Source organism: Mastigoproctus giganteus, chromosome 13 (assembly GCF_048544385.1).
Source record: "Mastigoproctus giganteus isolate SK-2022 chromosome 13, ASM4854438v1, whole genome shotgun sequence".
Classification (NCBI taxonomy): Eukaryota; Metazoa; Arthropoda; class Arachnida; order Uropygi; family Thelyphonidae; genus Mastigoproctus; species Mastigoproctus giganteus.
Window position 1 is genome coordinate 82,335,106 of NC_143587.1, and position 16,327 is coordinate 82,351,432.

Genomic DNA, 16,327 nt, shown 5'->3' on the forward strand with positions numbered 1-16,327 from the left:
GCATGCTCAATGCTGATGGGATTCTTCCTCTCGCTCAGAATAATCACCTGAGAGGGCATAAATTCAAATTGAGGAAAGACAGATGTAGGATAGATGTGTGGAAATTTGCCTTTAGCCAGCGGGTGGTTGGTTGGTGGAACAAACCTCCATCCCTTGTCGTGGAAGTTGATAGCCTAAATAAGTTTAAGGCTCAGCTGGACAGGTATTTCGAACAAACAGAGGGGTGAAGTGGAAGTGGTTTTTTTTTTTTTTTTTTTTGGCTGATGCTGCATAAGCTTGCTTTCTTGCATCAAATGCCTCTACTAATGCTAATGCTAATTCCCTCACGAGCACATGCTCATGAGGGAATGAGCACTGTCTTAACTCTTTCTGCATAAAGGGCTTGTTGTGTTTAAGCCCCGTTGAAGAGAAGTTTAATGCATGTTTCTCACTTTTTTCTTTTAGAGCCAAGAAATCTGGAGGGGGGGGGTTGATATTATTGCAGAGATTTTTACAAATATTTCCACCTAGAGCAGGGGTGGCAAACCCATGACACACGTGCCCAAAGTTACGTGCATACAAATTTTTTGGGCATGCAGAATTTAGCGTCCCAAAAAAATTTCAAACTTCATGCAGTGATTTGTTTAAAGTCGGATTGGTGAGACGTAATGACGAAATTGTGGAATGAAAATAAGAAAAAAAAATTTGTATATTTCACACGTTTATTCAGAACATAAGTTATTGGTAAAGTTATTTATTTATTTTTTTTTTTTGATTTGGTAGTTGTTGGCGCATCGGCTTCTGTGGCCATATTGCACCTCCCAAGGTTTTTGCAGTACTTTGATCCAAGCCCGAGGCGGGAATCGAACCCGCGACCTTTGGGTTGCCGGGCAGGTACTTTACCCACTCGGCTAGCCCGGTCGGCTGGTAAAGTTATGTGAGATATATTATCCACATTCAGTATTTAGTGCAGCCTCCTTCATTATCAATTACGGTTCGTATGTGGTGTGGAGATTGGAGATTATTCTTCATTGATTCCCATAAATGCTCATAAATATTTTAATTGCTATTTGCCCTTTGTTCAGAATGTCAGTGCAACCAGCAAAGAAACAAAAACAATCAAATGAAGAGGAGAGCAGCAGAAAATTTCAAGAATCTTGGAGTGAAATATTTGCTTTAATTAAGATAATAAAGCATTATGCATTTTGTGTTCTGAAATGCAAGGGTAATTTTTTTTTTAAATATTTAGCCAATTTTGTGTTCTGGGACCACGAGAATAAGTTTTTAAAAGATTTAGCCAATTTTGGCACTCACCGTTAAAAAGGTTTGCCATCCTAGAGTATCTGCAACTGCAGTTGAATTTGCAATTGGACATCCATTTTGCTCTAGAATCCCATAGATTTACCATTCATTTTTTGAAACTTGTCCTGGACTACTTTTGAAATAGTAGCCTGGGTTATGGAGGAGGTAAAGTGGATCCACATTTAAAAGATAGGAAAAATATTTTCGGTGGTGGGATATTGGTGGAATATCCCCCATGCTTGTTTTGGGCTTTTCTTGCTGCAATGCATTCTGAATTCCAGGAACATTTTAGAAATGATAGAAACTGTGTAGTTGTTTTTGAAATTGTAACTGCTGCTGCATGGACAATACCTTCTGTAATATATAAAACGGCATCTGATAGAGCCACTGAGTAGCTAACTAACTCTTGTGATGTCAAATTGCGCTAGATGTTTGAAGGTATTCCAGTCAGCCTTATCAAACTTTCACTGAGATCACATTGGAGGTTGAAGGAGAGATGGGGAGTAGATAGGGAGATCAATGGCAGTAAATGTACAGACAGGTGTGCAAAAAAGGTGTTTGTTCCTCCATTTAGGGGGAAGGAAGAGAGTTATTTTTCAGCATGTGCTCTATTTTACAGTCTCTGCGGCCCATCAATCTCTCAGCTGCCCACATCAATACAAGGGCTTGCACTTGAAGATCAGTCAAAACAGTGGCAATCCTCAAGGCAGAATGTGCTGGTCCACAGGAACTAATTGTTGTTGGTTACTCTATTGTCAGGGAAACAGGGAACACATTGTGCAAAAAAGGATATGTGGAACAGGACCAGGGTATGTCTGCCAGGGGCAAAAGTTGATGACGTTGTAAAGCAGATATGGTCTTTTAAGGGCACAAAGGCTGATACTGTTGTACACGACACTAATAATATTAAGAGTAAGAGACCAGCGGAATTACTTAACAAGTACAGATCAATGTTGAAAAAAAGCCGTGACTTAGGGTTGAATTTGAAAGTGTCTGCAATTCTACCCAGACACAATAGGAGGGAGTACATGATGAGAGCCTTTTCAATCAATTTGGCCATGGAGAGATTGTGCAAGGCTCATAGGTTACAATTTTTTTCAGCATGGTCTGTGCTTATTAACAGGAGAGACTGCTTCTACAGGGATGGGATACACTTAAATAGAAAGGGTGCATGAAAGAATACCTGGTGATGCTATTGAGGCGGTGTTAGGTGGGTCAGAAACCTGCTAGCTTGGGGGATTACACCGACTAATAGATTAACAGTAGCCACTGGCAGAGTGTAAGTGATTCTTGCACTGCTTCTACTGGAATGAGCAGCAGCCTGGAAAACAAGGTGCGGGGGATTTCAGAGACTGCTGGGAGCCATCGGGGAACAAGTAAATTCATGGGCTGTGTTAGGATAGCTAAGAATAAGAACAGATGCATGTATACTTATGTGTACAACAATGCTAGGAGTCTGATAAATAAATTTTATGAATTTGAGGTGCTGGCCAAAACATCAAAGGCAGATATTGTTGGGATATCAGAGATGTAGTGTCACACAGATATAAGGAATGCAGAATTGGAATTTGGGGAGTACAACGTGTACAGAAAGGATAGACAGGATAGGAAAGAAGGAGGGGTTATTCTATTAGTTCAGAAACGCATAAAATCTAAGGAAGTGATATCGGTGGACTGTGCAGCGTTGAGTCATTTTGATGTGACAAACACCGGCAAACAATAATTGAAAGTAGGAGTGTGTTATAGACCTAATGACTGAGATGAGTATAAAATACAAGTGTACAGAGAAAACACAGCGTGGGCCAGTAAATCAGACTGTCTTATAATGAGGGATTTTAATTTCACAGATATTGACTGGAACTTGCGGACTGGTCACTCACATACTAGCAAGGCTTTTGTGGATTTATTGGATGAATGTTTTCTAGAGCAGCATGTTCAAGAAGCAACTAGAGGGAGTAATATTCTCTTCATCTGATTATCAGCAGTGATTCTTCATGCATTAAGAATCCGCAGATAAAGGAACCCCTCGGTGGCAGTGACTACAGTGTGCTGATGTGGGATTTACTTAAAAATGTAACTACCATCAGGAGTAAAAGGAAGGGTTTTTACTTTCGTAAAGGTGACTACTGTGGTCTCAGATAGTTCTTAAATTCTATACAATGGGATCAACTGATGATGTTACCGAGAGAAAATTCTAAATGGGAAGAATTCGAGGAAGTAATCTTGGAAGCTACTAAGCTTTTTGTCAACACTAAGAAATACTGTTCAAGGTTTAGGCCTAAATGGATTGCAGATGAACTAATGAGTCTCGTGGCAGAGAAGAAAAATGCATACGATGCATATAAATTATCAGGTGACACAGAAGACTATGATACATAGAAGCCAGTCTGTAATCAAGTTACAAAGGATGTTAGGAAAGCGAAGGCAGATTACAAGAAATCTTTAGCAAAGGATGCAAAGAGGAACAGCAAAGACTTCTTTACTTATGTAAACTCTAGAAGGAAGGGGATGAATCAGGTTGGTCCATTTGATATCAATGGTTCGGTTGTTGAACCTGTTGAGGTAGCTGATAGATTGAATGGATATTTTGCATCTACACATGAGGAAGTCTTTAGGGAAGTGAAGGCCAGAAGCTTATCAAAGGCAAGGAGCAAGGAGCTAAATTATTTTGTAATAACTCAAATCAAAGTGGAGGATAAATTTTTGAAATTGAACATAAAAAAAGGACACCTGGAGTGGATGTGATCTATCAAGTTTTATTAAAGGAGGTGGCAAAGGAAATAAGCAAACCCTAAACCATAATCAAGAGAGTATCCTTGTACTCAGGTCCCCACGGACTGGAGATATGCAAATGTATCCCCAATTCACAAAAGGCAGATCAAAGGGTGACAGAGTTAATTACAGATTTGTCAGTCAAACTTCTGTTCCAGGGAAAATAATGGACTCGCTGGTTAAAGAAGCACTGCAGGATCACCTAGACAAGACTGCAGTTACAGTTCAGACTCAGCGTAGATTGTTAAGGGTAACTCTTGTCTGACAAATTTAATTGGATACTATCATGTGGTCACAAAGGAACTGGATCCAAAAAATAATTTTGATATCATTTACTTGAATTTTGGGAAAGCTTTTAACTTACTGTTGCACATGTCTGACTACTGTAAAAACTGGAGCAGTATGGCATTAAGGGCAAGTTGCTCCAATGGATAAAAGGATGGTTGAGTGGGAGAAGACAGAGAGTGGTAATCATGGACACTGCTCTTCATGGACTAATGTTATTAGTGGAGTCCCCCCCCCCGGGTTCGGTGTTGGGCCCAGTGTTGTTTTCAATTTATCAATGATACTGATGAAGGTATATCAGGATTAATGTCTAAGTTTACAGATGATATGAAGGTTGGCAGGGTTGTTAATGACAGTAATGATAGTATACTACTGCAGGAGGATCTAGAAAAGTTGAGCAGATGGGCTGAGAGGAGGCAACTGAAATTTAACATTGACAAATGTAAAGTACTGCATATGGGTAGCAATAATCCAAGTAATGTACCAACTGTGTGGTACTATACTCAGGGTAGTAGAGAATGAAAAGGACCTAGGAGTAATTGTGCAGTCAGATATGAAGTTTTCTGAGCATCGCAGACAGGCTGCAAGAGTAGCTCATGGTGTCAATGGCATTAGCATTAGTAAAGGCACATGTGCAAGAAAGAAACCTTACATAGCATCAGCCAAAAAAAAAAAAAAAAAGCACAAATCTTCTAATTTCACTCATCCACTCGCTCCAAATGTTTGTCTAGTTCTGCCTTGAGTCTGTTAAAGCTATCAACTTCTACAACAATCGATGGAAGTTTGTTCCAACAATCAGCCACATGCTGTCTAAACTTCAGCACATCTATCCTACAACTGTCTTACCTCAATTTGAATTTATGTCCTCTCAGGCGATTATTCTGAGCAAAAGGAAGAATCCCATCAGCGTTGAACATGCTCAAACCATTCAAGGCTTTATACAACCTTAATCAGATCACCTCGCATGTGCCTATTCTCCAGACACTGTAATTTTCAAAACTTAAGCCTTTCTTCGCAAGAGCAACCCTTTGTTCCATTCACTACTCTTGTTGTCCTTCTCTGTACTCATTCCAACAGCTCTACATCCTTCTTAAAATGAGCCCTTGAGACCTGTATACAGTACTCAAGGTGTGGCCTGACCATTGCCTTATACAAGGGGATAATCACCTCCTTATCCCTGCTAGAAAAATTCCCATATATCATTGACAAGACACCATGAGCTACTCTCGCAGACCGTCTGCACTGCTCAGAAAACTTCATATCTGCCTGCACAATTACCCCCAGGTCTTTTTCAAGATATACAGAAATTTTGCTAGAAGGGATAAGGAGGTGATTGTTCCCTTGTTTAAGGCAATGGTCAGGCAACACCTTGAGTACTGCATCATGTCTGGAGGCCTTATTTTAGGAAGCATGTAGAGCTGCTGCAATGGTACAGAGAAGGCGAACAAGAATAGTGAGTGGAACAAAGGGTTGCACTTACCAAGAAAGACTTTTAAATTCTGCACATTGCAGCGTCTGGAGACTAGGCAGTTTGAGGTGATCTAATTGAGGCGTATAAGGTCTTGATTGGTTTGAGTAAGCTCAATACTGATGGGATTCTTCCTCTTGCTCAAAATTACTTACCTCGGGGGCACAAATTCAAATTGAGGAAAGACAATTGTAGAATAGATATGCAGAAATTAGCCTTTAGCCAGTGGGCATTTGATAGTTTGAACAAACTTCCATCTGTTGTAGTGAAGGTGGAAAACTTAGATAAATTCAAGGCAGAACTAGACAAGCATTTGGAGTGAATGGATGGGTGAAATGGGAAGGTTTTTTTTTTTTTTTTTTTTTGCTGATGCTATATAAGCTTGCTTTCTTGCATCATATGCCTCTGTTAATGCTAATGCTAACTATAATTTAGAGATTTACTCCTAAAATTTAGAGATTCTTATAATTTAGAGATTTACTCCTAAAAAAATAAATAAATAAATCAGATTTCAAGTCCAAATCAAGGGTCAAGTAACAAATTCGCCAAAGCATAGGTATAGATTGAGCAGTTCCTTCTTGAGGATCAATACGAGCAGACCTTTCTTGAAGCACCAAATATATACAGAGCCACCACTAGTGGCATAAGGGGCCATAGCAGGAGAATGATACAAGACACACACAGATTATACTCAAGGAGTACAAAGAATTGCAATAAATTGCCCACAAACCACTGTCTCAGAATCCTTGGTTCTTCCTTGCAATCTAATGTAGAAATATGCAGCTGAAACAGTCAAGCTGACTGGGCACTAAGCCAAGACAGTAGACAACCCAGATGATCCAGCACCATGAACCACACTGACATACACTATGCAGAAATGTCAGATGACTTGGCACCACAAACCAAGTCAGTGCAAACACTCCAGATAACTGAACAGCATGAGCCAATTCTTCACCAAGCAGAGGAAATATCACCCAACGATAGGAATATGTAGTTGCAAAGGGAAAGTGGGCACCAATCCTATACTAATGACAAAATATCTCAACCATGTTTACTCCACCACTTTGCAGAAATTCTGTCCTTACTTACTATTACATTGCTATGCTCTGAACTCCAAACCAGTTAAAGGCCATCTCTGCCCAGTCCCAGAGACATCATTGGCCACAGCAGTCCAATATATGCTGCTAATATACACTATAATTGTACTGTAAAATTCCCTTGTTTACAGTCAAAAGTAGTACATCTTTGTGGGGACAGGGCAGTCCCACAGTTTGATCCATAATATGGTGAAAGAGGCCTATGCGCTCCGGATTCATATTATTAAAACGAAAATTATAGTTCCTCAGAGCGAACGGTTTAATATACTTAGAACATACATACATACAAAGAACGGTTTAATATACAAAAAGCTTTCGGCTGAATAGCCGAAAGATACTACTCAGCCGAATGCTTTTTGTATATTAAACCGTTCTTTGTATGTATGTTCTAAGTATATTAAACCGTCCGCTCTGAGGAACTATAATTTTCGTTTTAATAATTGATCCATAAAACCCAACCAAATTACACTAATTTCTATGGAAAATGATATCATTATAAGAAACTGACAATGTTTAAATTTTTATTTTTTTAAGTATATGAAGCACTGTTTTTTAATATTTTTATTTTAAAATAGAGAATTATTATAAAAAAAAAAAAAAAAAACAGTAATGATACATTTGCCATTCAAAACATTTAACCCCTTTTGTCCAATGATAGAAAAATAATAAAACTAAATTAAATTTGCTTACATAATAATGCTTGTTTAATAGGTCATCTTTTGGTCATTATGAATTCATGTTGTTTAGTCTCTAGAGCAAATTTTCCGGCATCCCCCTCCCCCCATACTTCTCCTTCAACTCATGCACGGTACTAAGTACTATAGGTTTTGATACCTTTCGTGTCTGGGGTTTTCATAAAAAAAAAAAAAAAAAATTGTTAAGAACTGGGTAAAATTAATTTAACTATAATGCACTTCACTTATATCATGCATATTAAAGTCTTCCCCTGACATCCATGTTATATCAAGGTTGCAGTCTCAGTTTTTAATAAACTAAAAGTTCTTTTATTAATGTTTATTGTTTTCTAATTTTGTATGAAGTACATAGGGAAAAAAATTAAAGGCCTGCAGAATAAAATGTAGTTTTTTTTTTTTTTTTTTTTTTTTTAATAGCTAATTGAAAAATTTTGACAAACTATACTCAGGTTTTTATTACAGTCACATTATAAAAATGTCTAAGAATATATAAATTCATACACCGACCATTGAATAAAATTTAAAATTTAATATGACTACAATCTTTACACAAAAAAAAAAAAAAAAAATATTTACAATAAACTATTACGGAATGCTAAAAACTGTAATAAAAGGTCATTTACAATAAAATTTGCTAAAATATAAAACATTAAAAGCGCTAAAAATCTTAAGCTTTCGGGAGCATCAGCTCCCTTCTTCAACAGTGATATGACTTCCTGCAACATCTCCTTAAGTAGCAGGCTCACGGTACCTCCACACATGGTATTTCTCCACGTGGTTCAATCGGCACATGGTCAGAACTGGAAGCGGAAATGTCTCGGGAACGTGGCAAAGAAAATCGTTCATCCGACCTTAATATAATTGTTTCAAAGATAGGATTAATACGTATACCTCTATCTCTATTTATTGTATTCCTACTGGATGAACTAATCCGTAAACCCTCGAGCCATTTACGCTCCCAGTATCCATGTGCACGATCCAAAATAATAGCGTCCTCCGGGGAGATTTGATGCTGCTTCTCCCAAAAATGTTCGGCCACAGCAGACTTGTTGTATTCAGCGGTTCTTATGGCATTTAAATGTTCCCCCAGACGATCCCTGAGCCGTCGTTTTGTTTCCCCCACATAACACTCCCCACAATCCGGGCATTCTATTCTATAAACCACTCCACTACTAAGATCTTTTGGTACGCGGTCTTTGACCTGAGACACAGCTGTGCACAGCCTCCGCCCAGGAAGCTGTACACAGCGTGTCCCATAACCCCGTAAAATTCTTGCTAGATGTTCAGTAAGGCCCGGATAGTAGGGGATGTATGCTGTGGCTACCGGAACGAACGACTCCCTACGTTCGGACACTCCTCTACTATATCTATCCAGGATCCTCTGGGGGTATCCGCACTTTCTAAGTTCTGCCGTGACACGATTAATTTCTTTTTCTTTATCCTCAGAAGTGGTACAGTGTGATCTTACTCTGTCAAATAAAGCTTTTGCAACACTATTCTTATATTGTCCAGCTTGCGCTGAATTGAAATGGGTGTATTGACCTCTACACATGGGTTTTTTAAAAACTGACGTCTTAAGTCTAAAACCCACCCTGGAGATCAATACATCCAAAAATGACAGGGTACCACCCGTTTCCACCTCTGAGGTAAATTGTATAAATTGGGAGAAGCTATTAAGCCAGCAAACGGCATCATCCTCCCTCCCCTTCTGGACCAGGGCAAAGGTATCATCAACATATCTTCTCCAATTCCTAATAGGAAACGAACACCCACTAAAAACCCTACTTTCCAACTCCTCCATGGCCAGATTGGCCACGGTGGCACTAATCGGTGAACCCATGGCAGTACCGCGAACCTGCTTATACATAGTTCCTTGAAACAACATGGTAGTACTAGCTAGACATAATTCTACCCCGGTGCAAATGTCTTCCACACCGAGAAGTGATCTATTACCAAGGGAGGCATCCCTGGTCAATGCCATTTTTACACAATATACTGCATGACTAATAGGAATACATGTAAATAAAGATATAACGTCAAAAGAGATCATGCTCTCATCATCATTTATAGTCAAATTCCCCACAAAATTCACAAACTCTCTACTGTCTTTAACAACATATTCGGACTGCCCCACTATGGGTGCAATTAATTTAGCCAAGTACCCTGATAGCGCATAGGAAGGACTCCCTATAAATGAAACTATAGGTCTCAAGGGCACTTCTGCCTTATGAATTTTTGGCAGTCCGTAGAATCGCGGGAGTTGACTACCTGTAGTGTGTAATGACCAGTAAGTCTCCTTGGAAATCTTCTCCGTGTTCAACCAGGATTGTATCAGTTTATTGACTCGCCGTTCCAGCCCCACCAACGGGTTCCTCTGGATCACCTTATAAGTGTTATTATCTTGCAGAAGATCCAATGCCTTCTTATTATAATCTTCTGTATTCAGGACCACCGTTGATCTTCCTTTATCTGCTGGTAAAACAACTATTCCTTTGTCTCTTCTCAATTCCTCTAGAGCTCTCTTTTGACTAAGGCTGAGATTCGGGGGTGCCTTCCTCACCTGACTCAACACTGCAGCTGACTTCACCCGGATTTCATTAGTCGGATTTCATTGGTCGGTGTATGAATTTATATATTCTTAGACATGAGTTTTCCCGACCTCAGAGGCCTCTTTCAGGACACATTATAAAAAGAAGAAATTCATAGAATTTTTTAAAAATTCTGATTTTAATGTACTTTTTTCTATTTTTCATTTATTTATTTTATTATTTTTTTTTTGCAAAAAAGACAGAAAACTTATGAACTATGTGACAATATGAAAACAGAGAAGGGGGCTAAATTGAGACAAGGAGATGAATTGTCTATTGTAAATGCTGAGTTGGCAGATATGTAGTAAGAATTAATCACTTATAAAATAGCAGGCAAGGTAAAAGTTAATCATTAACACAAATTCAAATGGTAATGTCAACTGGCAATCCTCTGTAAAGCCTTTTAATATTGACAAATGTAATTATCAGCAGTTTGCCATTGACAAGTATACTAATTTGGGAAGTTACAGTGCAGTTTTCCAAAAGGACCAAAGTGCTGTACTCAATTGTAAAAAGATTAATGCCATCATAGTTGGGCTCTGTTTCTTCTATTATACATGACATTTCAGAACTAAAAGGACAAATTAATAATGAAACAACTGAGGATTGTTTGGTATTAATTTTGTCTCCATACCTTACAATTATTGTATTATTCTATAAAAAAATAAACAACAGAGAGAGAAAATTCTAGATTGCTCGAAGGCATAAGTATTTTTATATAGTCTCTAATAATCCAAAATATCTGAGAATATGACAAATATAAAGTCATAAGAATACCAGATCATACTTGTATTTTGTGTTGTTTGGTTGAATTTTTTTACAATGAAACTTTCATAATGCAGATGACATTTTGAAAGGAATTATTTAATGTAAGGAATACAGCCTCTGCATCATATTCTGTATGTGCCACAAATTCTGTGGTAATTTATAGGCAACCAATACCTATTAATTTTGAGCAATCAGATGTCTTAACTTAATCGGTTAATGATCTGAGAACACTAGTATAAGAAATAAGTAGGTCATTGTTAAGACAATCCTTAGTTTACAATACTGAATATGTTAATTTTTTTCCAGTAAACACAAGCAAAGGGCAGTTGCCAAAATGCAGTCTTTCACTGGCATAGGGAAACTTCAGGTCATTAAAGAAACTAAAGAATAAGTGAGATATATTTACAGTCCAAGAAAACTCACTACTGTATATCCTTTTACAACAATTGAATTTTAAAGTAAACACTAAAATACCTAAGATACAATTGTTAGGCACTTTAGTTTCTGATATATATTTACAACTTACTGGACAATGCAGAAGTTAATCTTTTAAAATACTTTGTTTTAAAGTAATTTCAAAGACAAACATGTAAGTTCATATATAACTTACCAACATGCCAGAAAGGGATTACAATAGGACATACTTTACATTCTGCAACTAACCTTCCAATACCTAAAGTGGATAGGATGGGGGAAAAAAACTTATGAAAAATGGGAGGAAGGAGACAAACAAAATTATCACTTCATATCATCCATTCATTGACTCACTCTGTAGTCAAAAGGCAAATGATAATTAAGTGCACTGCATACTTAATTATCACTTAGTTAAGTTTAGTTAACTCTAGTTTTGTAATTTTTAATTCCAATATAAAGTGAAGTTATTCAAAATATGAAACACTCTCATTGTGACAAAGACACTTAACATGAGCTAGTCACATGCACAGGTATCTACTATAGACAGTAATAAGTCTTAATATACTTTTTAAACTTTTTAAGTAAATGTCAGAAACAGTTCCCATGTGCTTGAAGACACAACCACTGATCATAGTTTGTTCAAAAAGACAGGTCATTTCAATCTGGGGTTTTCAATAAACTGTGATGATTTCTTTAATTTCAGGATTATGAAATGAAAAATGTAGCCAAGTTCAAAGCTATAGAAATTTTAAGGTAAAATCACATGTACTTCTTTTTCTCATCTCTTCCGCGGCTTTTATGAATACTTACAGACTGAGTTTACTGAAGAGTGGGAGGGACACAAAGCAAACTTTAAATTTAAATAACCATGCTATTATCAAATGCCAGTTCTGAATTAACTACAATCACATCGCTGGCCACATTTTAACTTTCACACTCTGAACTTGAAATTTAATTTTCATCCACAGCATGCATTTTTATATTAAGATATACAGGGGGTTCTCGTTATCCAAAGATAATTGGTTACAGAAAATTCCACTTAAAATGGGGACCAAATTTTTGTAATGTGTTATAACTTCTAATTTAATATCTAAACCATAACTTTTGTGTTGTCTTCTTTTTCGTGATGTTTTATTATCAGCACTTTGCTTCACAGTTAATAAAAATAATAAGAAGAAGAATTCGCTTAAAGTAAACATTATCAAAAATATCAGATGCATCTACTACAAGCAAAAGTAAACAAGACACTGACCGTAGGTAGAGGGAGTCAAGTCAACAGGATGCTCGCAGAAAGAGTGGGACAGAAACAGTCACATGTGTAGTGGGGGTGCTTCAACGTAAGTCGAAACAAAGTACATAAATACTGACTATTATATTTTTTATGTTTTTGTATTTTTTTATGTATTATTTGCAACTTCATCACTGCAGGAACTTGGATACCAGGGACTCCCTGAACTGATAGAACTGTTTACCAGTGAGTTGGCCCTTAACCAGGCACAGCCTGCATATTTTGTGGATCACATGTGCACTTTGAAAAAGTTACCCCATTTATAAACTAAAAATTCAGCAAGAAATAATTCAAAATTGTTAACTTTTTAATGCAACCTTTATTTTCAATCTATTATAAACACAACCAAATAAACAAAGTGTTTTTTTTCAATTTATTATTATCACTTTCTTCTCCTTATGGGATTTTTCCCCATCCCATAACAGATACTGGTAGGACAGTTATGTCAGGTTACTATGGAACTCTCTGACTATCCTCTGAATATCCTATAAATATTAGGTATTTTGGATGGCGACTTTCTGGAGTTCCTTGTGGGAATTCTATTGGTACTAGGTTCTTACATAGGCTCTTTGGCACTACACCAGTGGTTAACACAGTGATCATTACTTGTTCCACACACCATATCTCTTTAATTACCTGTCTAAGGTCTGTGTACTTCATGATTTTTTGCCTGTAGGTTTACTGGAGATTGCTGGTGTTGGGCACTGCTATGTCAATCAGGTAGGTGATCTTTTGCTTCTTGTCAGTGAGGGTTACATCTGGTCTGTTGTACAGATCCAACTTGTCTGTTCTAAGTTGGATCTAATGGCATGGTTCCAGTACAATTTGTGGGTAGGAGTCTCTAGTAAGGCCTTAGGATAGTACTTGTAATAGTGTATATTTTCTTTGATCAACTGGTATTTCTTGCTAGCTTCCACACTGCATCCCACCCTGATGTCCTGGATTGTTTCCGAGGCAAGGTGGCATTGTCAACATGTGTCATCCATCACTCTGAGGTCTTTAGCAATGTATTTTACGTAGTTCTTGGTATTGATTACCTGGGCTTGGGTGGTGAGCATGGATGCTTTGGTTTTGGGAAAGAGGATCCCACAGGTCAGCCATATGTTTGAACCCTTCTTATCCATGTAGCCTTAATGGAGATCATTATAGTGGCTTCTTTGCACATCTTTCTGTCTGTGTGAGTGGAGTCTCCTTGTTGAGGTTGAGCAATGTGTGCCATTTCTCTATCTTCCTTATGGCCTGGTGGATTGGCTTTATGTCTTGCTGTAAGTAATCTTTTTTAATCAGGTTTTAATTCACTTTATTCTGTTATTCGATGCAGTCTTTGTCCTCCTCATGATCAACCACCAGTTCAGTGTTAGTACACTCTATGATCTCAAATGAGTATGCTAGAACTGGGACTCCCAGGTATTTATAACTTTGAATGTGTTCCCTGTTTAGCTCACTATTAGCAGGCTTCTGATGGTATTTCTCAGACAGGTGGATCTCAATCTTGAATTTTAGCTTATATCATCCCCAGCTACTTGTAGGTTTCTCCCTCTGTCGTGGCTTCAATCTGTTGACCAGTCTTCATCTCACAGTAGCAAACCCACTACCATCTCTTCCATCATACAGTATGATTGATATTTTTTGAGTTTTTTTTTTTTTTTTTCCTCATGAAAACCCCAAATTTGAGAGGTAATAGAACCTATGGTATTAGTACCATGCATGGGTTGAAGGTGAAAGAAGATACTTTTTACATTAGACTTGAACTTCTGTAGAATGTAATTTTCAGGAAATACATATGAAGGAAAATTGTTCCAGAAAACGACAGTTGAATGAATAAAAGAGGAAGATGAAAAGTTGGTTCTGTGAGTTTGAAGTTGGACAGTAAATGGATGTTAACTGGTTGCAGCACATGTTCAGACTGCTTTGGAAGAGAGAGTGGGAATAATAGAAGTCAATTCACAAGAACAGTGCCCATAGCAATATCAATAGAAAAGGCATGCAGCAGAAACAGAATGTCTATGAGACAGCGAGTGGAGAGACTGTTAAAGATGAATCATTAATTAACCTAACAGCCCTCTTCTGAACGGAATCAAGGAGAGAGAGAGGTTTTGGGAACACTGCCCCAGATGTGGAAAAAACATTCCATGGTAGGACAGATTTCCAATTTGTACAGATTGAACAGCTGTTTGGAAGAAAAGTAATGCTAAGTGCAAAAGAAAAAAAGCCAGTTTTTTATGTAGAGGAAGCAATATTTTTAATGTGCTTATGCCAAGAGAGATTAGAAGTCAGGGAAATCCCCAACAGAGATATATCATCCTTCCCAAAAATCAGAGTGCCATCAAAGATAAGCATAGGAGCCGAAGGATTCTTTTTGCAAGACAGAACTGAGTTTTAGAAGGATTGAAATCAACTAGGTTATCTTTGCTCCATTGGAGAATTATCTGAAGATCAGCATTTAAGAAATTAGTAGTGGATATTTGAGAAGTTGAAGCTGCTTGTGCAGGTGAAAGATTCTCAAACTGGAAGATGGAATGAAATGTGCCATGATCAGCAAAACTATGAATGGCATTTCCAGTCAATGGAAGAAGGTCATTAATATACAAAAGTGTCAGAGAAGGGACTGAACCTTGGGCAACACCAAAATTAGTGGAAATGTTAGAAGACAAAGAGCCTATTGACCATCATCTGCAAGTCATTGGTCAGAGAGAAAACAGTTAGCAAACTATAAGATGAAAGTTTATTTATAAGACCTTTATGCAAAACACGATCAAAAGCCTTTGAAATGACAAGGGCAGCTGCTTGAGTTTCACCAAAAGTTTCCATTGAATTTGTTCATAGATGGATAGCATAAGCCAGAAAAGCACCAGTGGATTGACACTGACAGAATCCATACTGATGATCATTGATCAGATGGAAGGTTTCTAGATAGTTTAAGAGTTGGTAGTTAATTGATTTCTCCATTCCATTAGAAAGAGTAGAAATACAATGATAGATAATTGGATGGGAGAGATTTGTCACCCTTTTTAGGAACTGGCTGGATATGACAAGGTTCCAAGCAGAAGGAAAAATACCTTAAAAGAATAGGAGTAAGTTCAGGAACACAGGTTTTGAGAACAAGTGGAGAAATACCAACAGGACCTGGAGCTTTTTTTGCATCATGGTTGTTCAAAATCTTCTCACATCCTTTTGACAGAAGATGACAGGAGGCATTGAATGGCGTGTACTAGGAATGGTAGGAGGTGCATCATCAAGATCATCAATACATGAGTTAGAAGAAAAGCAGGATGCTAGTTAAGTCAGCTATATCTTTGGCTGAAGTGACAATAGAACCATCTGGTTTTGACAGAGGTAAGAACAGAGATGGGCAAAAGTAGCAGCCAATAGCCTTGGCAAGAAACTAGAATGCTTGACTACCATTTGGGCAAGAAGCAAGTTTTCTACTCTTAGCCTGTTCAAAATCTAGTTGGCACTGATTAATAACTACTTCACTGAGTTATGATTTGAGGTAATTAGAGGACTATTCATCTCACCTTGACCATGTTCTTAGAATGATTGTTTACGAGAAAAGATCTTGTTGGCTACAGGGTTAGGATTTTCTCATATTCTGGTAGGTCAGAATCTATGCTATGTCATTGGTAATTACAAAATGAACAATCTATGCTATGTCATTAGTAATTACAAAA

At 37.6% G+C, this 16,327-nt stretch overlaps 1 protein-coding gene across 7 annotated transcripts in view; it reads right to left on the reverse strand.

The window, feature by feature from the left end:
- The window catches only part of Taz (tafazzin, phospholipid-lysophospholipid transacylase), a 254,338-nt gene that overhangs the window by 123,125 nt on the left and 114,886 nt on the right, over positions 1 to 16,327 (reverse strand). For 6 of the 7 annotated variants that reach the window (XM_090387175.1, XM_090387176.1, XM_090387179.1 and 3 more), the window contains one exon: positions 11,565 to 11,627. The exons of the other annotated variant lie outside the window; for it this stretch is intronic. In XM_090387175.1, the coding sequence (XP_090243301.1) occupies positions 11,565 to 11,627 (63 nt within the window). The remainder of the gene's footprint in view (positions 1 to 11,564; positions 11,628 to 16,327) is intronic. 7 annotated transcript variants of the gene reach the window in all.